Source organism: Macrotis lagotis, chromosome 5 (assembly GCF_037893015.1).
Source record: "Macrotis lagotis isolate mMagLag1 chromosome 5, bilby.v1.9.chrom.fasta, whole genome shotgun sequence".
Lineage (NCBI taxonomy): Eukaryota > Metazoa > Chordata > Mammalia > Peramelemorphia > Peramelidae > Macrotis > Macrotis lagotis.
Window position 1 is genome coordinate 178,009,738 of NC_133662.1, and position 25,955 is coordinate 178,035,692.

Here is a 25,955-nt window from a genome sequence, read left to right on the forward strand (position 1 = left end):
GTGCAGCCCTGGGCAAGTTATGAGAATAATAGCCCTTACTTCCTAGAGTTAGTGTGAGGATAAAATTAAATATTTGCAAAGTACTTTGTAGAGCTTAATAAACTATATAAATTCTAATTATCATTATTATTATTATTGTAGTAATAATAATAGTAATAGTAGCTGTAGCAGAGTAACTGTAGCAGTAGCAGCAGTAGTAGTAGGAGTAACAGTACTAGCAGTAGCAGTAGCAGTAGCAAGTGGCAACAGTAACAATAGTTACTACTAATAGGAGGAGCAAGAGGAGGAGGAGGAGGAGGAAGAAAAGCAGTAAGCAATAGTAGTAGTAGTAGTAGTAGTAGTAGTAGTAGTAGTAGTAGTAGCACAGTAGTAGTAATACCATAGCAGCAGCAGCAGCAGAGGTATTAGACTTTTACATGGAAAAGCACTTAAGAAATCACCTCATTCAGTCCTATCTGCCTGCTTCAATCCAGGGGATAAGAAAACTGATATGAAGGAACTTTGTGGCAGAAGTGAACCTAGACCATAAAACTGATTTTTCTACATAAATTACAATAAAAGTCACCACTTAGAATCAATGGAAATCAAAACAAAGAAACAATGAAATATTGTTTTTTTTCCCCTTCATATGACCTAGTAGAGATTTTCTGTGTGTCAGTGGTTCCCATATTTTTTCTTAAGAAGAAATGTGTTCAATCCTACATGATTCCATTTGGGGTTTCCTTGGCAAAGTTACTAGAGTGATTTTATATTTCCTTCTTCATCTGAATTTTACAGACAAGGAACTGAGGCAAACAGGATCAAATGACTTGTCCAGACTCAAATAGCTAATAAGTGTCTGAAATCAATCTGAACTTAGGTCATCTTGACTCCAGGTCCAGTTCTCTAGCCATTGCTCCACTTATCAGCCCATAACCACAAATGCTGAGGATTAAAGATCAAAAATGCTACCTTCCTTCTGAATAAGAGTGATACAGACTCAATATTCAGAATGAGTCACAAGGTTTTAGACATGATCAATGAGAAATTGTTTTGCTTAACTATGCTTATTTGCTATAATATTTTGTTTTTCTTTTCTTTTTCCCCCCTTTAGGGATTAAGAGAGAGATGGGGGTGGGGATAGAGGGGAAAAATGTTCAAAAGGCTGTTATGGTGGATTCCATATAGTCAACTTCTTCATTATAGCTAGAGGCAGTGGCACTGGAAAGAAAGAAAACAAAAATGACTGAAACCACTCCAAATCTACAGTTGAAAGGATTCTGAGGGCTCTTTTCAAGTATTAAATAACAAAAACAAGGTTATAGATAAAAGGTTTGAGAGGGCTGCCTACCTGGGCAAATAAGAGATGATAGTGGATCCCAAGAGTAGTATTCCAAGGAGAAAAGCTTTTCTCCCTAGTGTCCTAGAAGCCCCACCTAGAGCTACAACTCTCCAAGTATTTTTCCCTTTCCTCCTAATATTCTGACCCCATCACCTTTCCTCAATACAACCTCCCTCACCAAATCCATCTATCTCAGATTTTATCAATTTTTAAAATGACAGGGAGAAAATAAAGGGGGAGGCTCTCTGGTACTTTGGAGGAATTTGTATAAAACTGTCTAATGTTGCAGCCTCACCCATATGCTCTATTTGAACAAATTCTTCAATCTAATTCTGATTATTTTTGACTTTCTTTTTGCCAAAGAGAACCTATCCCTCACAAATTCATTCTTTCATTTGAGAAAAATATGTGGTAGTTTTAAGTTTTCACAGCTTTGACATTTACTACAGATCCCAAAAGACCATTTTTCTTTATCAATTATATTATTTTATAAAATTATTTATTTTATTATAAAATAATAATTTTATTTTGTAAAAATTTTTAAAATTTCTTGGTCTTTGGAAATGATGCTTGGGGCTTTCAGCTTTTTAAAGGATAGTATAAATTAAACTGCAGCAATTCAAGAATACTTACCATTTTTGATAAAGAATAAAGTATAAATGAATGATTTTGGGTTGTAATAATATTCTCTTTCCTCTCATGTCTCTCTCAGAAGAGTTTAATGAATTTTGAAGCTTGGCAATGTGCATTACACAGCTGATTCATCAGCCATTTATGGATAAAGAAGTTTAGAGGCAAGAAAGGAATATTTACCTATTCTTATTTCTAGGATTTTATACAGCAAGATTTTTTAAAGGATTGAATTGACAATTTCCTAAAGCATAGTTTCCCTTCTAAGAAAGGAGCTGGTCTTCTTACACATGGATTAATTTTAAAATAATTGGTCTTTCCTATTTAAAAAAAAATTCCAAATGGTAAAGACATTTCAATAAAGCATAGAGTATGCTGACCATCTACCACTCTGCTAAGTAGACCCAAAATATATCAGAGTCTACCCTCAAGAAACATATTCTACTGGTACCAGAATCCAGTCCAACAATATGAATGACAGTTTTTTACAAAGAGGTGTTAGATATTGAATGTTAAAAATACTTATGTTAGAAATTTAGGAAACAACATGATATCCTGGAAAGAATGCTGAATTTGGTGTGGGAAAATGCTACAGGCAGGTTGGATATTTTCTGGGCTTTTCTTTTCCTCACAACACACCATTCTAGGTAGCACTCCATTGAAGAAGGGGTCAGTCATCCATACCAACTGTCAATCACCTGCTATTCTAAGGCAGACAAGCTAGATGAAACAGTGGGGCATCCCAAGGGGAGATAGGAAACAACTTGCTCCTGGCAAGTCAAACCATCTCATCACTAATTTCCCCCTCAGAAAACTTAGAACGCAGCATCCACAAGCCCTGGGAATAATAGTGCCATCGAAACCACCAGAACCTCTTCCAGCCCAGTTCTGGCAGGCATTTAAAGGAGATAGATTATTGTGGAGAAGTGACCTACCTTCCTCACCACCAAGTGCTAACACTTCAACCGAGAGACAGATGGGTAGGTTCAAGACCCTGGGAATGGCAGCACCTTTCAGAACACTAACCCTATTTCCAGTCATGAGGAGACAGTATCTGAGGAAAAGAGGCCAACCATCCTTACCAACTGCCATTCACAAGGCACACAAGCTAGCCTCACTGAAGAAGCAGAGAAAAGAAGCAACACCTTCCAGGAAAATAAAACCATCACCACCATCACCATGATCACCACTCACTCCCCTCATACTCTGATGGAGACATCCTAGAATCAGGAATCCAGGAGCCCAAGAAAGAGCAATGCTTCTGCACAGACTTCTAGGGCATCATGCTGGGAAGCAAGGTCTTTGAAGATAAAGCCTGCCAAGTGCTACACTCACCTCTCCTGAGGAACAAGAAAAAAGTTCCTGTCATCAAAGTCCTTGGCACTCTCAAACTGTTCAAAATGAGAAACAAATCTGATTTTATCATTCCAAATGACATTAAATACGCGTCATCGACACTGGCTTTAAAGCTGCATCCTAAAGGCCAAGGGAACTCAGGTTAGATTTACCATCTTACTTGCTAATTTAACTTTCCATAAAGATTGTCTTCCCCTTTAGGATGTGAGCTCCTTGAGATAAGAAATTATTTTTCCTTTCTTTTTAGCTTAGTGCTTTGTACATTTAGCTTGGTGCTCAGTGGTTTAGTCATTTCTCAATCCTGTCTGATTCTTTGTGATCCTATTTGGAACTTTCTTGGCAAAGATATTTTAGTGATTTGCCATTTCCTTCTCCAGTTCATTTGACAGATCAGGAACCTGAGACAATCAGGTTGTGACTTGTTCAGCATCGCACAGTTAAGTGTCCAAGACTGAATTTAAGAAGAGGTTTCCTGACTCCAGGCCCAGCACTCTGCCTACTGAACCACCTAGCTGGCTTGCTTTATAGATACTACCTTTAGTCATTAATTCATTCACTTCCTTCAATGTCCATAAAATGAAGAGAATAGACAGGTTGGTCCCTAATGTGTCTTCAAGTTCTGAATCTATGTTCTCCTCTTAAATTCAAAACTCAACAAGGGTCTATCTTATTTCTCTGTTCCATCCGCAATACCTAGCCAAGTGCCCTACTCATAGTAGACACCTATTAAATATTTGCCAGGTTGCTTTCTTTTTCATTATTATCACAATGTATTCTATCAGAGGGAGGCAATCTATGCCACAGCTATCAATAAGGGGCATTAATTTCTACAACATTCAACTTTCATTTAGCTCTCATCTCTTTATAGTTCTGTCTTCCTTTCTGACTGCTTTCTTTTTCTTCTCTCATTTTTTATCCTTTGCTCTTCTATGCCTTAGACCTGTTAGGATCACTTAATACTCCCATAGGTATCACTTATCCAGTTCACTGCCCTCAATGACATATAAATTGGTATCCCCAGGGCTTAACTAAATGCATAGAAAACAATTCCTGGACCAGGTTAGTTATCTCAAAAGGATGAGCAGCTTGTTCTTAGAATGAATCTCCTCACTAACTAATTCAGCCCAGGCCTGCAACAACTGTCACACAATGCCTCAGATTGAAAAAATGCCCTAAAAGCTCATTAAAGGACACAATCCATTATCATTGAACTTTTTTGTGTATAAAAGGTTCATGACAGGAGAAAGGAGCCATGTGGTTGTGTAAAATGAATGAGTCGGCTACTTGCTTCTGCAAACTCTGAAATTTGCCCCTGAAAGTTAGATCTCCTAAGCCCTGGGAGTTTCCAAAGAGGCCAAAGATTAACTGAGAGTCACAGTCTGCATTATCCTGGCTCCAGGGTGCTATCATCAAGTCAGGTTTGACAGAGTCAAGGACATATAATTACTTGGCCTCAAAATGTCCCCTTTTACAGTTGGCTTTTCAGTTGATAATTAGGGGGTTCCCATTTTTCCAGACCCTTAAAAAACTTAAAGCAGACAAACATTCCAAGGCCATGAAACAATACTAAACAATATTAAAGATAGTGCCCTGTATTTATGTCTCTCTTGACAGATTAACTTTAACTGCAGGGAGAGTAATGGGAGTATTTAGAAGGTAGGTAGGCATTCCTAGTTGCTATCTTGACTTGATAATCACTAATAGAGCAAAAAAGTCCAAAAGGAGGTCAAGGGGAAAAAAACTGACATGTGTTACACCTTTAATTAGTTACAGAGCTACCAACTGGTGTGTTTACAGAGCATACTGAATTAATTTACATTGACTGTGTAACATTTGGGGAAGGGAGGTGTCAAAGATCATTTTTTAAAAACTAAAGAGAAAAAAGGTCTAAAGCTAAGAGAATTACTGCTAAAAGATGTTCCTATTTGGAAAAACCCATTGAGAAATAATTTAATAAATTCTGATTTAATAACAATAATTCCATTTTAAGAAACATTCATTAGGGGCTCACCATGTGCAACATGTTAAGGGTATACTGGAGATAGACAAAAACAAAAAAACCCAACCTAATATAACTATGTTCTTGATGACACAGGTACACATATCAGTACAAAGCAACGTGAGGGAGGAAAAGTACTAGCAACTAGGGCAATATTAAACTATTTTAAATAGGAGGTAACACATGAACCAGAAAGAAGTTTAGGATTAAGCAGAAGTGAAAGGGGTTACATTTCAGACATGTGTGACATAACTGAGATCCTAGTTTGCTGGGAAGAAAGAATGTGAGCGATGATTAAAATTGATCAGCAAATATAGACTGGTGCCAGTTTGTAGAAAGTTTAAAATGATAAGCTAAAGAGCTAGTATTTTATCTTTTTGATGCTAGGAAGCCACTGAAGATTTCTGAAAAGAAGATATAATTAGACTTATGTCTTAGGAAGATTACTGTTGGTAGCAGGATGGTCGGCAGAATGAAGAGGGGAGAGAATGCAAACAGGGAAAGATAGACCAACTAAAAGGTTGTTAATTCTTATCTAGGAAAGAGCTGTTGGGAGCCTAACCTTTAGTAGTGTCCACAGGAGTGGAGATGAGAATGGATACAAGAGATAACAAAGGTGGAATCAATAGGCAACTGTTTACAGTGGACAGGACTGGAGGAGGGAAAAGTCGATGATGATGCAGGGGCTAGGAACCTTGGTGACTGGGAGGATGATGTTACCCTCAACTGAACCGGGAGGTTTAAGGGAGAGATGAGTTAGGAGAAACATTTTGGACATGGTGAATCTGAAAAGACAATAATATATCTACCTAGAAATGCCTAGGAGACAATTGGAAATGTAAGTCCAGAGTTCAGGGTATGGATTAGAACTGGATGCATATATTTGGAGTTACAGGAGCATAGATAAAGAAATAAAAGGTACCTCAGAGATAGATTATATTGTTCAATCATTTCATATATTTAATAAAAAAATTAGACACAAAGAATAAATGACTTGATCATGTGAGTAATGTGAATAATACTCACAATATTAAGTTAAGTAGCAAGGCAAGATTTGAACCTAGGTTCTTTGACTCCAAATTCACAGCATTTTTTGTGGATAGAAATGGTATTTGAATCCATGGGAGCAGATGAAGTCAGCAATAAAGAATACAGAAAAGAGAATGAAGAAAGACTAGAATACAGTGCTAATACAGTGCTAATAATGCAGTTGTGAAATTCTATAATTCCTATGAAAAGAAGAATAACTGTGTCTCCCAATTTCTCACCCAAGTCATTCACTCACTTATACGAATCCCATTAATTCCCTTCTTACTGGTTTTTTTTCCCTTTTGGAAAAAAGAATCCATGGATACTAGCAGAAATGTTTGGAAATTTCCATTCTCTAACTAGATCACTTCTCTATTTTAATCAACTAACAAGAACTGATTAGTCATCCATGTGCTAGTCACTATGATGGGATCTGGGGAAAGGTAGTAGGGAGAGTGACAATTTTTCTTGTTGTGAACTTGGCAAACATCAACAAACATCAATATTCCTATATATAAAGAAAAGAAAATGGTTGATTATATATGATGATGTGAATTTCTACTAGGCATAACTTTTTAAAAATGTATACATTTATTTATTTATTTTTGTGAGGCAAACGGGGTCAAGTGGCTTGCCCAAGGCCACACAGCTAGGTAATTATTAAGTGTCTGAGACCAGATTTGAACCCAGGTACTCCTGACTCCAGGGCTGGTGCTTTATCCACTACGCCACCTAGCCGCCCCTTAAATGTATACATTTAAGATAATATCCTGAAATATGGCTTTGCTTGTCTGTGAGCCCTTATAAATTTCCTTTTGTATAGCATTAAAATGTTCAGTTGATTTTTCCCTTAGTTTTCTTTTTGTTCTATCAACATATTAACACAATTTATGACTAGAAAACCACTGGTCACTGAGAGTACTATGACTACAAGATAGCCTGGATGCTCCTCTAGAATCTATGCTACTTCTTGTGATGCAAAGGAATGATCCCAAAAGGCTGGAATGGAGGATATCTTGTGATGTCTTATGGAAGGACATGCATCATGGAGGATGGGCAGGTCAAGATGATTGACTAGCTGCTTCCTTAAGATCACATGTAGACTTCAATGCTACATCATGCTCTGAATCAGCAGAAACAGGAAAGGAGAAAATATCGACATAATAGGGTTTACAGCTTCTTAAAGTTCCGATATTGTCATCACTCATTATTTTCTTCATTGTCAAAAAGTGAATAATCTTTTCTGGGCTTAAACAAAAACTCTGGCAATAGTAACAACTTTGTTTTCCATGTTTTTGACTCAATTAATTGACCAAATTGTACTACAATTCACTTGAATCCTTCCTCTCTTAAAATCCTTCTTTCCTGAATCTGACTCTACTTAGTGACGCTGTGATTATGCAGCACAGAATTCCCATGTGAAAGAGTTTGAAGACTCATGTAATAGTCTTGGATGCTCCACTTGCTCCACCAAACAACTTGTCAAGCTTTTACTTCTATGACTAGAAAATGTGGTATTTCCTTCATGCTAAAGGAAATTAGTTGAGTAAGGAAATTTAGTAGTTTTTGGTGGTCTTCAAGAAATAACTTCAAAATTAGGAAAAACCTTGGACCAGATTATAATTATTCTCATTTTATAGATGAAGAAACAGAAGGTCAAGAATTTGTCCATGGTCAAAAGACTAGTAAGAAGCTGAATTGTCATGAACTTTGATCTTCTGACTTCAAGTCCAAAGAAAATACCAAAGCCAGAGGGGTTGAGTGATCTATCCAGTCTAGCCAGTTACTGGCAAAGGTGGACCCAAAACCAGTAACAGTATATTGTGCCTCTTTTCTTGGAAAAATAGGTTTCTAATCATTAATGAAACTGATTTTCCAAGGAACACACTGACTTATGTTTCAAAAGGCATAATTAAATCCTAAATAAACAGAAACTGATTATCTACACCAGATTTTAGAGTGTGGTTTTGGATTTTTTTGGTGCCATTTCCTAGTTGAGTCTCTAAATCCATAGCTTATCAGTGGTCCAGGTAAGATTTCTGAAGTCTATATATGTATTTTTTAGGTTTGCAAGGCAATGGGGTTAAGTGATTTGCCCAAGGCCACACAGCTAGGTAATTATTAAGTGTAAGATACTCCTGACTCCAGGGCCAGTGCTCTATCCACTGTGCCACCTAGATGCCCCTACCATATTCTTTTAAGTCTATTCAATATGGTAAGAAAGAACAGGCAGTGGTGTCAGGAAAATATTTTGGGGATATTATGGGATTCATAATAAAAATTTCAAGATATTCAGTGGATTTGATGCTACTGAAAAATCTATAAGGAGAAAATTTCATTTGGAAAGTGTAGAGGCTGGGGAAGGGGGATAATTCTCTAGAATTCTCTAGAAATTTAGATTTGACTAAATTTTAACTAAAATTTAACAACAATTAAAAAACCCAAGAAAGCCAGGCAGTTGCTCATGTCCTTTCATTTCTCTAGAGTTTTCTGAGAACTAAAATGAGTAAAATGAAAGGGAACAATTTTCTTTCCTCTCAAGGATCTCTGGACCACTTCTGGCCCTCCTTCTTGCTCTCTATGGATTGGTCTGTCAATATTCAAACATGCTATAAAGTCTGTTAAGATTATCCAGGTTGGAAACCCTAATAATTCATCTTGGCTAATCTACTAATGTCTGTTTTTGGTTTATTTGAAATAATTTTGGTATTTGCATATACACACACACAAATATACACAAAGACAGACACATATATATGTATATATAAACATTTTAGTATGCCACTATATGTATGCATACATATACACATATGTATATAACCACATGTATTATATGCACCTATCTGAACATATAGCTATATATGTGGGTATGCATACATTTTGCACAACCTTACATTGTGTTCAGTCTTTCAAATGGCAATTTAAAATCACTATCCTGATTATAACAAGACAAAATAGAGGTAGAAATCTTTTCTTCATTTGCCAGGTCATGAGACCAAGTTGTGCAACACAAAGACAAAGAAGCAAAATGAGATCTCTCTCTGACTTCTAAGCCCAGGGTCTTGGTCTCCTTTAGTTTAACTTGGATAAAAGGACTATGGGGATAATATAGCAGCAAAACTATGTATATACTTAATGCTTAAGTTAAAACACAAGTATCCAATATGAATGAGAATAAACATTAAATAAAAAAAATCTTACGGCTGGAAATGCAATAGGACAGTCTGCAGTTGATCTTCCTGAAGAGTTGTTTGTTGATTGGCCAGAGAACAAGGGTGAAGAGCTGGATAGTATTTATTATCAGCCCCGAAACAATGAATATGTAAGAAATGATTAAGTGGCACAGGAACTGAGACTTCACAAACCCAATGAGGTCCATGTTTTGTTTGTGGGCGTAAGAACTTCTTCAGGAGAACTTTGTCAAGGGGGGGGAAAGGGAGAACAGCCCAGGCACTCAGGAGAAAGTCTATAAAACACAAAACCAAAATTAAATGTTAGAAAAATATCACTGGCTCTTTATGGGCTAAATAGAGTTTGTTTTTGTTTTTGTTCTTTAGAAAGTTACATTTACCTCAGTTTCAAGTGAATTTATCACCTTCCTAAGCAAGCATTTTAAAATACTTTATTTCTAATTCACTAAAAAAAAAGGGCAGAACTGATCTCAAGGGAAATTACTAGAACAAATCCTGAACTGGACATTGGAAGATGTGAATTCTGAGTAGTCTATCAAAATAAAAACTTGGAAAGAAAAAAGGAGGAGCGAATTATCTATAACTCAATACAACATTACTAAGCAACTAGAACAATTACTGACCAACACCACAGTCAGTTCACAACTTTCACGACTTGAGTTGGGAACACCTAGGTTTGAAATTTATCTCTGACACATGCAATGTGATTTCAGGCAAGTCACTTAACTTCTCTGATCTTCAGTTTCTTCAGCTGTGAAATGGGTATAATAATGTCTCTGAGGTTGTTGATTGCTCAAGTAAGTAGTGAGTAAACTGTGGGTAAAGCACTGGGTAATGTCAGTGATTATTATTAGGATCATCATCATCATCATCAATATTCACAATAGTTTTAGTTTTGACTCTACCAATCATTTGCTTGGGCAAATCCATTGAATCTTTCTAGTAGCAGTCTACCCTCAAGGTCATAGAACCACAGCATTTGAGAGTTGGAAAGAAATCCCATGGTTATCTATTCTAAGCTATATGTGAAAAGCATCCTCACTATGACATACTAATCACTGCTTGAAGACCAGGATATAAAAAATACGCACCTCTAGAATGAATAAATAAGAATTTTTAAAATGAGTTTAAATGAGGATATATTTGTATTTTTTATTTTTATTTATATGCTGGCTTTTTATAAGTATTATCTCATTAGATCCTCACAATTCTGAAAAAGTTGCTATCATCATCCTCATTTTACATTTGAGGAAATCGAGGCAGACAGGTTAAGGGACTGGAGAAAAGTTACAGTTACTCTTTCCCAGTCCTTGTTCTATGAGATAATCTATGTATCAGTGAACTCCAATAAACAACTCTGAGGGGCAACTAGGTGGCGCAGTGGATAGAGCATCAGCCTTGAGTCAGGAGGACTTGAGTTCAATCCAGCTTCAGACACTTATAATGGCCTAGCTGTGTGACCTTGGGTAAGTCACTTAATCCCACTGTCTCACAAAAATAAAAGCAAAAAACAAAGAAAACGACTCTGAAGAAAAAATAAAACAAAGCAAAAAAAAACAAAACTAAAAAGTTCTCACGTCAAAAGGACTAAAGAAATTAGTTATCAGGAGGGACAAGTATACAGTACCAAGTACATAAGATCTTGTCAAACATCAGCTAAACAAACCCATTTTCAAAGAAATGGAAAGGTAGAATCTATTTAATCTTTTTTTATTTATTTCTTTATTAGGATATGGTGTGAGAAAAGAGGCAAGGTAGAAATTATATTAAAGATAAAAAAACAAGAGGAAGTGAACAAGAAACTGAAGAAGAGAAATAACTTGTAATGTGAAAGATGGCACACAGACCAATATTCAGTCATAGATACAGAACTCACAAGCTCCTTAAACCCAATCTCCCAACTTGAAAATTGAGAAAATTAAGGAGATTAAGTGTTCATCCAAAGACACACAAATATGAAACTGGAATCTGGGAACTAAGATTTGACTCTTAGATTCCTTCTCTTCTATACCAACAATTCATATTCATTTAGCACTTTGAAGTTTATAGGTTACTTTCCCCTTTCCTGTGAGGCAGATGGCACATTATCTCCATTCTACAGATGAGGACAGAGAGGCTCAGAGATTACACAACTATTATCAGAATCCCAAAGTATGGGATTCCATCTCTGCTACTTACTACCTGAGCTTGGAAAAAACATGTAACCTTTATGAGCTTCAGTTTCCTTACCTATTAAATAAGAGTTGACTTAAATGATTTCAAAAGTCCTTCCCAGCTTTAAATTTGAAGACCTATTTGAGCCCTCCACTAACCCCATGCAAAGTAAGCATGCTACCAGATGAACATACTTTTCTAGTCCACTTATTTGTTTTTTGTTTCTAAAATCATTTTAAAGGTTTAAAGACAAAGTTACATTGGGGAAGGGGCCCTTAATCATATGCCTACTGAAAGGTGAAAATAGCTTTGAATGTATACCCACCTAAGTTAAACAGAGACTGAAGCTCAGTACTGAGATGCTTTGAATGTCAATTAGGACTTCTCTCACTGTCTAGATTGGCCATATGGATAAACTGCAGAAAGTGTTTCATGTGTGTATAGCACATGTATATATGTATGTGTATATGCATATGAAAATATACATATATTGGTGACAAGTAAGTAAAGATTTGACCAGTTTTCTTTCACCTTTGATGGGAGCTCTGATTACCCACACACCAGGAGTTCATTTCTGGGCACCTGAATCCAGAAAACAACACCATCTAAGAAATCATCCATTGGACTCAAATACAGCCAGAGACCTTTTACGAGCAGTCTTAATACAGACATTTCCAGGTCTTTGAATTTTAAAGGTATTTCATTAAGCTGACAACTGACTATAGCAGAACCCTTGGCTTTTAGGAGTGATTGATGTTTATTTACAACTTAATAGCTGCTTTGATTTGAAGTTGAATATTCAAAATGTCTAATCATTGTCTTTGATTATCCTCCAGTAATTTAATGGAAGCAATGAAACCTGATTCTTCACCTTGATTTTGGGAGACTGACATTTGCCAACTATTTTGACATTTCCAGTATTTCTCCAATTTAAGCACAGGAAAGTTATGTGATTCATCAAGGTCATACACTATGGAAAAATAGAGATCAACACATTCCATTCCTGAGGGTCATATAAGTAAGTTACTGTCACAAGATACAGTCACTTATTAAATTAGAACATTTTAGAATAGATATGTGGACTCAGAGGCAGCAGGAAGTTCAGAAGTCATAAAGGCCTTTACATTCTGAAACTTCAAGTTCTTTAACAACCCCAAGATGTGGCACTAAATCACAAAAGCACAGAACCTTCTAGTCTTCTTTTGGTCATTCAAAAAAAAAGGAAAGGTAGAATCTATTTAATCTTAATTTTTTTAATTTGGTACAGTGCAAGAGAAGAGACAAGAAAGAATATATATGAAAGATACAAAAATAAGAGGAAGTGAAAAAGAGCCTAGACATTACTAAATTTCTAGCCCTTGAACAACCCCAAGATGTGGCACTTAATAAATGCTTATTTATTTCCTTCTTCCTTCCCTTAGATCCTATTCTCAAGAACCTCCATCTCTCTAGACCATTTCAATCTATTCATCAAAAAATGATATTCCTCTATCAGGGAACACCCAGAAAGGAAGAGTGAGTGAATGTCCAATCTAATAAAACATCATCTACCTCTCCCAATTGTGGGCTTCCTAAGATCATAGATTTGAATTATAACATTGATCCTAATAATAATTATATCTTTAAAGTTATTTTACCTAAAACCAATGGAGGAGTAATGGAAATAAATAAATGCTACTCAGAATTTCAAAGGGGGAGGAACTGAATGTGAACACCTATCAGAAAAGCAAAATGAACTCTCAGACCAAAACATGGTGATGAAAGGCTCAATGTATGCCTGAAAGACAATGCTCCAAAGTTCTCTCTTTGGTTCTGGCTGCCCCATTCAATATTTTTGGTCAAAAACTTGCACTGAAGACAAAAGAAGCATTTTAGCATGGTTCTAGATTTAGAATCACATGTGATCTATGAATACATCCAGATATACAATTGCCTCCTCATGACTCCCATACATTGTCTTCCTCTCCTAGAATATAAATCCTTTAAGGATTCAAATCTCTATTTGCATACTACTACTGTTACTTAATATTAACTCACATTTATATATCACTTTCAGGTCTATAAAGCACTTTACAAATATTATCTCACTTTATCCTGACAGCATATTAGCCCCATGTCATATGAAGAAATGAGATTGGCAATGGTTAAGCAACTTGTTCAGTCAAAAAGGATCTCAAGCAGAATTTGAACTCAGATTTTCCTGACTCCAGGTCTAGTGCTCTAACTGTGCCACCTAGATGTCTAGTATGGTAATAGACACGGAGTATATGTTTAATAAATATTTTTTCTTTTCTTCATACTTATCGAATTTGAAGATAATATACTGGCCAACTAGGTCGTACACTAGGACAGAATACCTGACCTGAAGTCAGAAAGACTCAAGTTAAAATTTAGCTGTGTGACCCTGGGCAAGTCACTTAACCCAGTCTGCCTCAGTTTCCTCATCTGTTAAATGTGCTGGACAGGCAAATCACTCCAGTTTCTTTGCCAAGAAAACCCCAAATGGGGTCTCAAAGAGTAAGATACAACTGAAACAACTGAACAACAACTGAATAAACAAAGGTAAGAAGGCTTGCTACTAAGGGATGGAAGGAAAAAATCCAAAGACATTGATTCAATTCAACAATCATTCATTAGGCACCTACTTTGTGCAGGAACATAGAAACAAATAGCATGTGCACAAATGGGTAAAACTGTATATATACAAAGCAAACACAAATTTACCACAAAAGGGAGGAAGGGCTCCTAACAAACAGGATCAGAAAAAGCTATGCTGAGCAGCAGCAAAAAGATCCATATTAACATGATTAAAATTTAAAAGGAATAAATTTGACTATATGTGTCATAGGTAAGGAATTCAACCTTCTCTGACTGCTATAGCTCTCCCAGAACATTTTTCTGCACATATCAGGCAATAATATTTGTTGCAAATTCAATTCCAAATAACAAAATTAAACCACATAAGTATTTGTTAGGCAAAATCTGATTTTCAGAAAGACCTAGAGAACTTAGATGTAATGACAGTGAGAACTAGAAGTTAAGTAAGATATCTGTAGGTTGAATTAATGGAAATATAAAGGAAGCAATACTCTAGACTGTGTATGGATATGGGTCCTCATTGACTCACAGACAACAGACTTGAGTTCAAATCCTACTGGAGACATTTACTAGTTCCGGTGGCAAAGTCACTTAATTTCTCCACACATGTTTCGGTCATCTGTAAAATGCTTACCTATCTCACCAGGATGTTGTTAGAACTCAATTCAAAAAAAACTCTGCTGACTATATCTGGAATACTGTGTTTAGTTTTGATTCCATATTATCTTTAATAATGCATTAACAAGATGTATTATATGCAGAGGGATTTGCCTGAGATGATGAAGGATCTGGAAGCCCTATTTTAAGAGAGTCTATCTGTTGGCATTTAGGATGTTTTGACTGGAGAAAACTTGGGAAAGGAAAGGGGGGGCAAATGTCTGACTTTGAATATTGTTTTTCAAGGACTGGCATCTGGGAAAGAGATTAGAGTTAAATCTATATGGCTCCAGAGAATATAACTAGAATTAAAGATGGAAAAAATCATAGTAAGGCAGATCTGGGGCTCAATAAAAATAGAACTCCCATGTTCCTATTTGCTTTTACTATCAGAAAATTCTTAGGAACTGATTTTGCTTCTAGGGACTATCAACTCTCTTTTTGTAAACCTGTAAATTTAAATAGAAGGTGAAACACATTAGTCCTTTTTGTTATACTCCTCACTACTCCCTGAAAGGGGCAGTTTAAGAATTATACTAATGAGTACTAGAGACAAACAAATGATAAATCATCATAATAAATTCTAAGAGAAAATTAAAAGGGTTGCAGCTATTCTTTCAGCAAACCATGGTCCTCCAGGAAATTAAATCCTTATTTTACCTTGGGAATTCCTCTACTTGTTCTTAAAGTTTGCCAGTCAAATTCTGTTTAGGTTATATGTTGCATAGTTTTCAAACTTAGGTGAGCAAAGTCATAGGTATGAAGGTGCCTTAGATCCTCCTGTGATTCCATCTCCACAATCCTTACCCTCAATTATAGGAAGCCCAGGCCTTGTTATAAGGACCCAGTTTGACAAACCTCCCCACTTTTACTTCTGGAGTTCTAACTTAAAATCAGAGGATGAAATGAAAATACATTTCAAAGTCAAAGAAACTTTTAAAAGTCACCTAGTTCACATCCTTCATTTCACAGAGAAAGATCTTAGGTCAATAGAGATTAAGTCAATCACTGCATTCACCCCACATCCTTTGACTATAGATCTGCTATGGAGTCCTGAACCAAAAAAAAAAAAGACTCCACTTTGGGCTTCCCAAGATTTATTCTCCCCCCACCCCCATCTGCCTCTTCATGACTCAGGCTGTAAGACAATTATAATCCATTTCTGTACTTTCCTGGAAGACTCAAGGCTAAAGCAAATCTATTAGCTGTCTGTTAACAGCTGGTACTTCTCTTACTGATAAAGGTTTCCTTTAGTTAAGTCTACAGGCTTCAGCTAGTTACCTGATTTTTCTTTTCTTTGAAAGACATGAAGTCATAACTTTGTAGGCCACCCTGACTGCTTTTTCCCTTAAGACTGGCATCACCAAGTCTTTTCCAACTCTATCCCCATCCCATGCATCCTAATTTTCTCTCCTGATTCAACCTCTCATAATGCATCTCTCATAAAATTGATTACCAGGTTCTTTAGTGCTCTTTAGTGGGGCAAAAAATAACCGTTAAAATTCCACTCTTCCTCCTTGCTTTTAGACTCTCTTGCATATAGGTCCCTCCTGGGGGAAGAGAGAAGGAACATTTTCTAGATCACAAGTTTCTTAGATTTTTAAAACATTTAATCAATGACAAATATTTAGACAATACATTTTCCTCAATCAAAGACAAGGGTATACTTCTACAGATATTCTATGGGATATGCCTATACAGAAAATGTTCATGAGGAAGCTAAATAAATGATCATGTGTCAGAGTTATCTTCTACTTAATCTTAGGTAGAAGACTGAACTGGCTGTTCTATATTCCAAGGTGCCTTTCAATTCACTAACTGTAGATCTTTTTATTTTTTTAAGGTTTTTTTTTGCAAGGCAATGGGGTTAAGTGGCTTGCCCAAGGCCACACAGCTAGGTAATTATTAAGTGTCTGAGGCCAGATTTGAACCCAGGTACTCCTGACTCCAAGGCCCGTGCTTTATCCACTACACCACCTAGCTGCCCCTTGTAGATCTTTTTGAACAACAGCTGATACTGACTTCTAGAATCATTGTCCATCTGAAGGGGCCCCTCCCAACACCTTACCCCTCACATACTCAGAATAAGTTCTGGGACAATTACCTGGATTTGATACACTCTAAAGATGATTCTGTCTAGAGTTAGCCTTTCGAAATCTATCATAACACTCTAATTAGAAAATTAGCTGTCCTGAAAAGCAACCCATTCAGTTCATGAAAGATTCACTTAGAGTTTAAGAGCTAAGGTTCAGGTATTGCTGAAATAAAACAATTAGCATTGCTCCAGGCAGAAATATTTTTAAAAACCCTTTAAGTAGAAAGGACCAACAAAGAGGTTCATAAAATGAAGTCTTTAAATAGTAACAACATTAGGAAGCACAAGCACTAATGCTCTTATGAAACAAAAATGGCTTGTTTCAATAGGTGGTTGGAATGACAAGACAAGGGAGAAATAATGAAGGTGATGCTTTTTCCTCCTTACCTCCATATCCCAGCTCTCCAGGTCTTCTTCAAGACAGCTCAAATCTCAGCTTCCCTGTAAGAGTCATTTCCCATCCTCATCCACTCCCACTTCTAATACATTCAATTGGCTATTACCTTCCCTTTACAATATATCTATTGTCTAAGGAGCACAAGCTCCTTAAGGCTCAAATTCTTTTTGCCCTTCTCTGTTTTCTCCAGCACAGTGCACAACTAGCAGGTTCCTTCATCATGATTAATATAAGATGATTTACACTACTAAGTCTATAACCCAAAGAGATCATAAAAAAGGGGAAAAGACTCCTATTTACAAAAATATTTATAGCAGATATTTTTGTAGTGGCAAAGAAATGGAAATTGAAGGATACCCATCAATTGGGGATTGACTGAACAAGCTAAGGTATATGCATGTTATGGAGTACTATTATTCTATGAGAAATCATGAGTGACCTATCTTCGGAAAATCTTGGAAAGACTTGAATGAACTGATGCTGAGTGAAGTGAACAGAACCAAGAAAACATCATACACACTAACAGCAACACTGTGAGATGATCAGCTATGTTCAATGCAACTCCTTTCAGCAGTTCAGGACTATCCTGAAAGATCTGCTAAGGATAATACCATCCAGATCCAGAGGGAAAAAAACTATAGGTTCTGAATACAGAGCAAAACATACTATGAGCAAAACATACTATGTTCACTTTTTAAAACTTCTTTTATGTTTTTTTCTGTCTTTCTCATGTTCCCCCCTTAGTTCTAGTTCTTTTTTTCAGAGTTTGACTAATGTAGAAATATGCTAAATACAATTTTACATGTACAATATATTCAGATTGTTATTGTTATTGCTATTATTGTTTGGAGAGAAGGATGGGAAGAGAGGGAGGTCAAAAATGTGGAACTCAAAAGTTTGCAAAAGAAAGAATGTTGAAAACTATCTTTGCATGTAATTGAAATAAATAAGAATTAAAAATACAAGATGTTTTAAATAAGTTAATTTAAACTCTAAGAAACTTTAAGTATAAACTCTAGCTTCAAAAAAATCAGCTATTCAAGTACAGAATGGAGAAAACACAAGTATGCACTTTGTATCAAAAAACTTGAAGATTTGGTTTTGTTTTTTCTAAACTATAAACCTAATATGAGGCAAGTATGAGGAAGCAATCAAAATAAAATTCTACTCAAGTCAACAACACCTGGATTACCATCTTTCCCTCTGGGTGACATTTTAGAAAGAATATAGGCAAATTAGAATTATACCCAGAGAAAAGTGTTCAGGGTGGTGACAAGCTTCTATGTCAGTGGTTTGCAAACTTTTTGACCTCAAAAACCCTTTACAATCCTAAAGATTATGAGGACTCCAGAGAGTTTTTGTTTATGTGAGTTATATCCACCTAAATCTACAAAATTAGAAACTGTCATTAAAAATGGCAATAAACCTATCACATGTTAACAAATTTTTTATGAAAAGTATTTTCCCCAAAACAAAGTAGATTTGGTCAGAAAAATTACATTGTATTATATACATTTTTAAAAATTTCTTTAATATCTAAATATAATTTATCTGGATTGTCTTGTCTATTTCTGCAATGATTCTATGTGATTTGCTGTTCTGGTTGAAGAATATGAAGAAAATCCAGCCTCAGAGATAAATAGATGGGAAAAGGAAGGATTTTTTTTAAAAATAATCATTAAATGCATTATTATTAAAGTAGTTTTAACTTCAGGGTTGAAAGGATCTTAGAAACACCCAGTACTTTGCAGATGACACTTTGAGGACTACTGTCCTAAACCATGATATGAATAGCGGAATGATGAAGAGATTGGTGGTATAAAAAGATGTCAAAAACAATAGATGCAAGGTTAATATAATGACATACTAGCAATGTCCTTAGCACCCCGAAAAAAACTGCAATAAAACATTAAGCATAGTTAAAATAAGCATTCAGATGGGAAGCAGTCAAGAATAGTTCTGAAATGTAGAGCTAGCCTGGTCAGAGGGTTCTGAATCTAAGGTACAGAATTCTGTTTTTAAAAAAAAAGGCAATGACAGTCAAGGTAGTATTATTATGCAAAAGAAATAGCCTTGATATTCCTTAGGAAAGGAAATTTGCACACCAAATTGCACTGATGCCTTTTATTTTATATAACACAATCAATCCTGGATACAATCTCTTCCTTAATACAAATTCCCCTTAACCTGATGGTCCCTTTTTAACAAGGAAAAAAGAATTTGGAGAAACAAAGCCATACACTGAGTCTAGCAATATGTTATTCACAATCATAATCTTCAGGAGTTAAAATGTCTATCTCCTTCCAAATGAATGAATTTAGCTAATGATGTTGGCTGAAATATTCATTTCTCTAGGAATTCTTCTTCCATCAAGCATTGGAAAAGTTTATATGAAATGGAGAAAGAAGGGTTTTTTTTATTTCTACTAAGATTTTCTCAGTAAAAAAAAGTAGGATTCTAAGTTTGAGTCTTAACTCTACTTCTAGTGATGTGATTACACATCACCTCTTTGAGCCACTGATACAGGATCATGAGAACATAGATTTTGAACTAGAAGGGACCTTCCAGGCTACTGAGTCTTATTTTAAAAAATTAGAAGCAATTAAGTTAACTTGCCCAAGGTAAAAAACTTATTAAATGTTTTGGAGATATTTGAAATTAGGTCTTTCTGGCTCCAAAACCAGCACCCAATCAGCTAGCTACATCCAGCTCCCTCATCTTTTCTGGGGTTTCTTGATAGCTCTAATATCTAGGAGTCTATGAAAGGCAATATCACATTCTTTCACAGCAAGTCTATTTTTAAAAATAAAAATTGTTTCCTTTATGTTTAATCCCAATGTTGTATAATCTTCCTGTGAGAGTTATATGGCTCAAGAATTCTCCTTCCTTTTTAGGACTTTTGGAGATAACTTTGAGCTGATGAAATGCTGGCTAAAGATATTAATAAGGGGAAAGGGGATGAATAAGCATATAATATGTACAACATGCCAGGCACTGTGCCCTTTTACAAATACTTTATTTGCTCCTCAAGACAAGCTGGTAGGTAGGTACTGTTATTATGTCCATTTTCTGTAACAGAACCTAAGTGACTTGCCCAAGGCCACAAATTTAGCTTTGTAATCACAAAGAACTCAATAAATTTTCTTATCATTTCCAGCCAAATACCTCCTGAAATTCATTGCCTAGAAGTAATGAAAGTCAACACAGATTACCCACTAGGTTTATTATATAGGATGTCAGTGTTCTAATTTGAGGAGACACAAATTCCTGGGTCTTCCTTATTCTGAATAAATATAGGCCAAGGTTAACCACAGACCAATAGCTTATTTCTGGGCTCACAAAATTACTCATTTGGTCCTGTTCTCAATTTAGCCAGAAAAAAATATTTTTCATTATTAAGAATAAAAAGTGGCAGGACTAAAATGAACTTTAATTATTTTAATTTAACAATTCAAGGTAACAAAATTTATTTGTTGTTCTTACAGTATGCACCACTTCTTCCCCCTCTCCCCCCAAAAATATAGGTCAGGTACAAAAAGGTATACAAAAAAGACATATCATTTGCTTTTTAAAAAGGCTTGTTTCAAGTTGAAGAGATAAAACTAGTTGGAAAATAATTCCTAAATAAGGTATTCAAGTCAACAAACATTTATTAAGTGCTTAGTAAATACTGTGCTAAGTGCTGAGGATTTAAAAAAGGCAAAAACAGACCTGCCTCTCAAGGAACTCATGGTATAATGAAAAAGAAAAAGTGGTAAGCAACCATGTTCAAACAAGGTATAGATCAGTATATTGGAAATAATCAAGAAAGGGACAGTATTTGAAAAAAAAAAGGACTGGGAAATTCTTCATGTACAAAGTGGAACTTTAGCTGAGATATGAAGGAAGCAAGAAAACCAGTAAGGGGGACAGCTAGGTGATGGTACAATGGGTAGACACTGGCATCAAAACTGATCTCAGACACTTGATACTAGCTATGTGACCTTGGGCAAGTCATTTAACCATATTACCTCACAAAAAAAACCAAAACCAAGAAAAAGGAAAACTATGAAGTAGAGAAGAAGGGAGAATGTAAAAAGCAGAATATATAAATATAGAAAGAGAAATAGTTATAAACACATTATTATTATTACACTGAATAAATTTAGGACAAAGTCTGTAATATCTCCTTGGGAACCAGATTATTCCAGTTCTGTCTGTATCCTCAGACCCTAGCATACAGTAGGCATTTAATAAATATTTGATGATTGATTGATATAGCACTTTATAGTTCCACCATTATAATTTCATAAGACTGGTGATGAAGGTGATTGAAGTAGGCTACCTTTCTGGCAAAGGTGAAGGATTCAGGATACAATATGAAACATGTAATTTTTGGACCTGGCTAATGAATGAATTTGTGTTATTTGACTATGAAATTTGTTACAAAGTCAGAAGGTAGGTAGAAGAGAAAATATATTTTGATTCTTTGAAAAAATAAAAATTTAAAGATGTAGCACTTTTAAAAAGTTTTTAAGGTACTTTATTATATCATTTGTTCCTCAAAATAACTTTTTGAAGCAAATACTATCATTATCTCTACAGGTGAGGAAACAGACTCAATGAGCTTAAGTATCTTTCTCAGGATCACAGAGATAGTGAAGGTCTGTCTGTTGTTGTAAAGCCAGGTTTCATTTGCAAGTCTAGTTCTCTCCTCTATTTCAGCATTCCATCTAGTATCACCTCTCTATAAATGGAGAAGTTAGAAAGATCAAAGAAGGGGAAGACCTTCCTTTGACTTTGGGCTTGAAAGATGGGTAGAAATATGGAAGGCAGAACTGGAAGATGGGATATTCCAGACAGAATGAAGAGCATAAGTAGAATTACTTCAAAACTAACCATGAACTAATTGTGAAACAACCAGAAGAAAAACTCTTTGGATTGAAAAGTTGTTGGGATCAGGATCTAATTACAAAACTACTTAATTAAAATCATTATTATTTAATGGTTAGACAAAAGCCTATGCAAAATTAACCTATTTTAAAATTTTATAACACAGCCATATCAGTCTGATACTATCCCAGCACAGTACATTCTGTCTGCTAAAACAAACTCATCTCAGAAGATGGCCATAAATCAAGCCCAACCTCTTCATTATCTTCTATAATAAATAACTCTCTCTTCCTCTGTAAAGTCTGATTCCCAGAATAATATGAGACTGAAATCTGTAAAGAATTGAGGTTTATGGTTCACATATAAAATAAAAAGTTGTATTTCTAAGTGAGTAAAGTCAGATTTGGCATTACCTAACCTCTTAATTTAGTGTAAAATACAGAAAAAATTGATAAATTGAAGATCAGTCAACTAGACATTTTATAAGGTCCCCTATAGATTTATATTTTATGATTCCCCGAAATCTAGAGTGTTTACATTTGGTGGCATGTAGGTTTTCACAGACAAGAGCAGTCCCATCCTATTGTTCATGTATTCTATACAATAATGGGATCACATAATTTAAACAGAGTAACATGGTAGAAAGGGCACTGAATTCAACTTCAATTGTCACAAATTCTCTGGGCCTCAGTTTCCTTATCTACAAAATGAGAGGGTTAGATTTGATAGCTCCTAAAGTCGGTGGCACAGTGGATATCATCCTGTATGATGGTGCAGTGAATAAAGAACCTGAGTTCAAACCTGACCTCAGACACTTGTGTCAGCTGTATGACTCTGGGGCAATTTATATAATCCCGTGTGCATCAGTTTCTTCATTTGTCCGATGATCTAGAGAAGAAATTGGTAAACCTCTTGTCAGAGATAAGATAAGAAAACTCCAAATGGAGTCACAAACAGTTGAACATGACAGGATAATGACTGAAAAAAAATCTAAATGAATGATCCTCTAATTTGGAACTGGAAGGGACCTGAAGATCAGAGCAGCCTCTCATTCTAGAGAATTGGAAACTGAGATCCAGAGTTTAGTTTAGATAATTTGATCAAGGTTACATAAATAATTTATTGTACTATGTTTTGGAAGTGCTTGTTTTGTTCCATGAATTGAAAATAGAATAATTAAAAAAAAAATAACAGAGACAAAAGACTATTACCTTTAATTTAAAAGAAAATGTTATCTTATTATGTAATTCTGCTATATCTCATACTTTATGTTTCTTCCTTAAGGCTATGATTTATCTCTCCTCACATGCAACTTAGATCAATGCATACCATGGAAATAAACTGCCTTCTCTGGGGGGGGGGGGGGAGCAAGATTAGGGGAAAAAATTGTAAAATTCAAAATAAATAAAATCTTTCAAAAAAAATAAGAGCTGAATTCTGAAGCCTAGTCCCCTGACTCCACTTCTAGCATCCCTTCTCAATCCTACATAACGGCTCCAATATGTATGTATAAAAGCATTAATGCTTACATATGTATGGGTTGTCCCATGCTTCAGTGCCACATCTCTTTTTTTTAACTGTTGGATTATACAGTGCTTTGTTTTTTATTTGGCCAGAAAGAGTACTATTGGAACACCTTCCAGTTTTTTCCCAGTCAAAATATGTTCCTCCCCTATGCTGACAAATCAAAGTATAGTCACTTGCCAAGGTCAAATCACTTAGATTCAGTTACTCAGACTCCTGAAGTGCTTAAATTGAGTTGTAAAACATAGATTTGTAAGTAAGTTCTTAGAAATTATGGAATCTTACAGGTCATCTAATATGGTCATCAGCTATACTCTCAATTACCAATTGTTTATGTGCCAATTTCAAGGTAGATGGAGTATATTTTCAAAGTTACATTTTCACTATAAGGATATGCTATAAAAGAAGTTTATCAACAATTGTCTGATCAAGTTCTAAAGAAAAAGGAAAAAAATCATGAATATGGAACTTAGAATTGGAGAAAAAAATGAGCTATCAGATGAAGAGGTAAATCTTTATAAGTTATGGTACTTGATGCACAACCCTGAACAAAGCTCCAATGTTAAAGCTTTCAATGAATATGCTCCAATTAACCTTGAATCCCTTTCAATCACATCACTTAAATGGACTATAAAATGAATGGGAATTGGCCAAGTTTAAGAATCCAGTGGTCCTGGAGTCAAAGCACTCAGCACACAATAATGACATTTACCAGAATTACATGATAATGCATTAAATAGCCACTTATAATACTTCCCAACTAAAAGGAAAGGTTAAAATGTACATGTAAAATTTATATATTGAAACAACCTAAGAGAAAACAGAGGAAAAAAGGTTGTTCTCTTCTGACAAGTAGATAAAAGGTTACTACATGAAAATGTACTTTATATTATTATTCTGTCAATCAAGCTGGTTTGATTATTTAAGAGGCTCAATGTATGGAATTTTTAAAAGTACTATATATAAACAACAAAGACTATCATTCTGTAAAAAAGCCTGAACTGACTGGATATAGAAAGAATTCCTTAGACAGAGCTCTCTCTAGGGTACAAATAATCACCTTCCTAAATAATTTACAACCATGTAAGATGGGAACTGTTATTGACTTGGTGTGTCAATGCTCAAATCAATAAAGAAGAAGCATATTATCAGCTGGTGGTAAATAGAATGTTCATGGGGTATGGCACCTTTTTTGAGGCCTCTTCCCTCTTGGCTGACTCTTTATTCATCTTGGGACCTAGGAAAGACACTTGAACTTAGAATCAGGAAGGCCTGGAATAAAATGTCCTTATTCTTTATGTGAGTCTATGATCATGAGGAAATCACTTAACTTTTTCCAGCCAGCTTCCTCAACTATAAATTGGCAACATCACTACCTGTAATACCAATCTTAAAAGGATGCTTGTGCAGATCAAATGAAATATGTTTCCAAAGTGTTTAACAAAGTCAACTCTCTTAAAATAATATCTCTATTGATTGATAATTCTGTGAGTAAACTTGCAGCTATTGATCTAAGCTATACCTGATACATTTTTCTTTTTATCAAGTTTATTTAGTATTTTATTTTCCCCTAGATACATGTAAAAAGAATTATTAACATTCATTTTTAAAACTTTGAATGCCACATTCTTTCCCTTCCTTCCTCCCTGCATCCCCCACTGAGAAAGGCAAGCAATTTGATATAGACATGCATGTGTAGTTATGCAAAACATTTCCATAATAGTCATGTTGTGAATGAAAACACAGAGCAAAAAAAACCTGCAAGAAAAATAAGTTTTAAAAAAAGCATGTTTCAATCTGTATTCAGACACCATCAGTTTTTTTTTCCTGGGGATGGATAGTATTTTTCATCCTAAGTCCTTTAGTTTTCTTAGATCATTATATTGCTGAGAATACTAAATTGCTAAATCATACACAACTGATCATCTTACAATATTACTGTTACAATGTACACAGTATATTTCACTTTGCTGATGTACATTTTTAAACACATTTCCCCTGTACAAATATTATTTGTTTACACTGGCAAGGGTATGGTAGTTTGGAAGCAAAGGGAATATAGTAAATTGCTTATGTCCCAAAGCCCTAGGGCAAGTATCTAATCCAAGGTGATAACTAAGGCTCCCAAAGTC

General features: G+C 35.3%; 1 protein-coding gene across 5 annotated transcripts in view; it reads right to left on the reverse strand.

Moving 5' to 3' along the window:
* AGPAT4 (1-acylglycerol-3-phosphate O-acyltransferase 4) overlaps positions 1-25,955 on the reverse strand; it is a 165,740-nt gene that overhangs the window by 113,738 nt on the left and 26,047 nt on the right. For 3 of the 5 annotated variants that reach the window (XM_074187989.1, XM_074187990.1, XM_074187992.1), the window contains one exon: positions 9,537-9,801. The exons of 1 other annotated variant lie outside the window; for it this stretch is intronic. In XM_074187989.1, the coding sequence (XP_074044090.1) occupies positions 9,537-9,714 (178 nt within the window). In that variant the 5' untranslated portion in view covers positions 9,715-9,801. Of the gene's footprint in view, positions 1-9,536; positions 9,802-23,105; positions 23,653-25,955 lie in introns of those variants that run through there. One more of the 5 variants, XM_074187991.1, reaches the window with a different exon arrangement.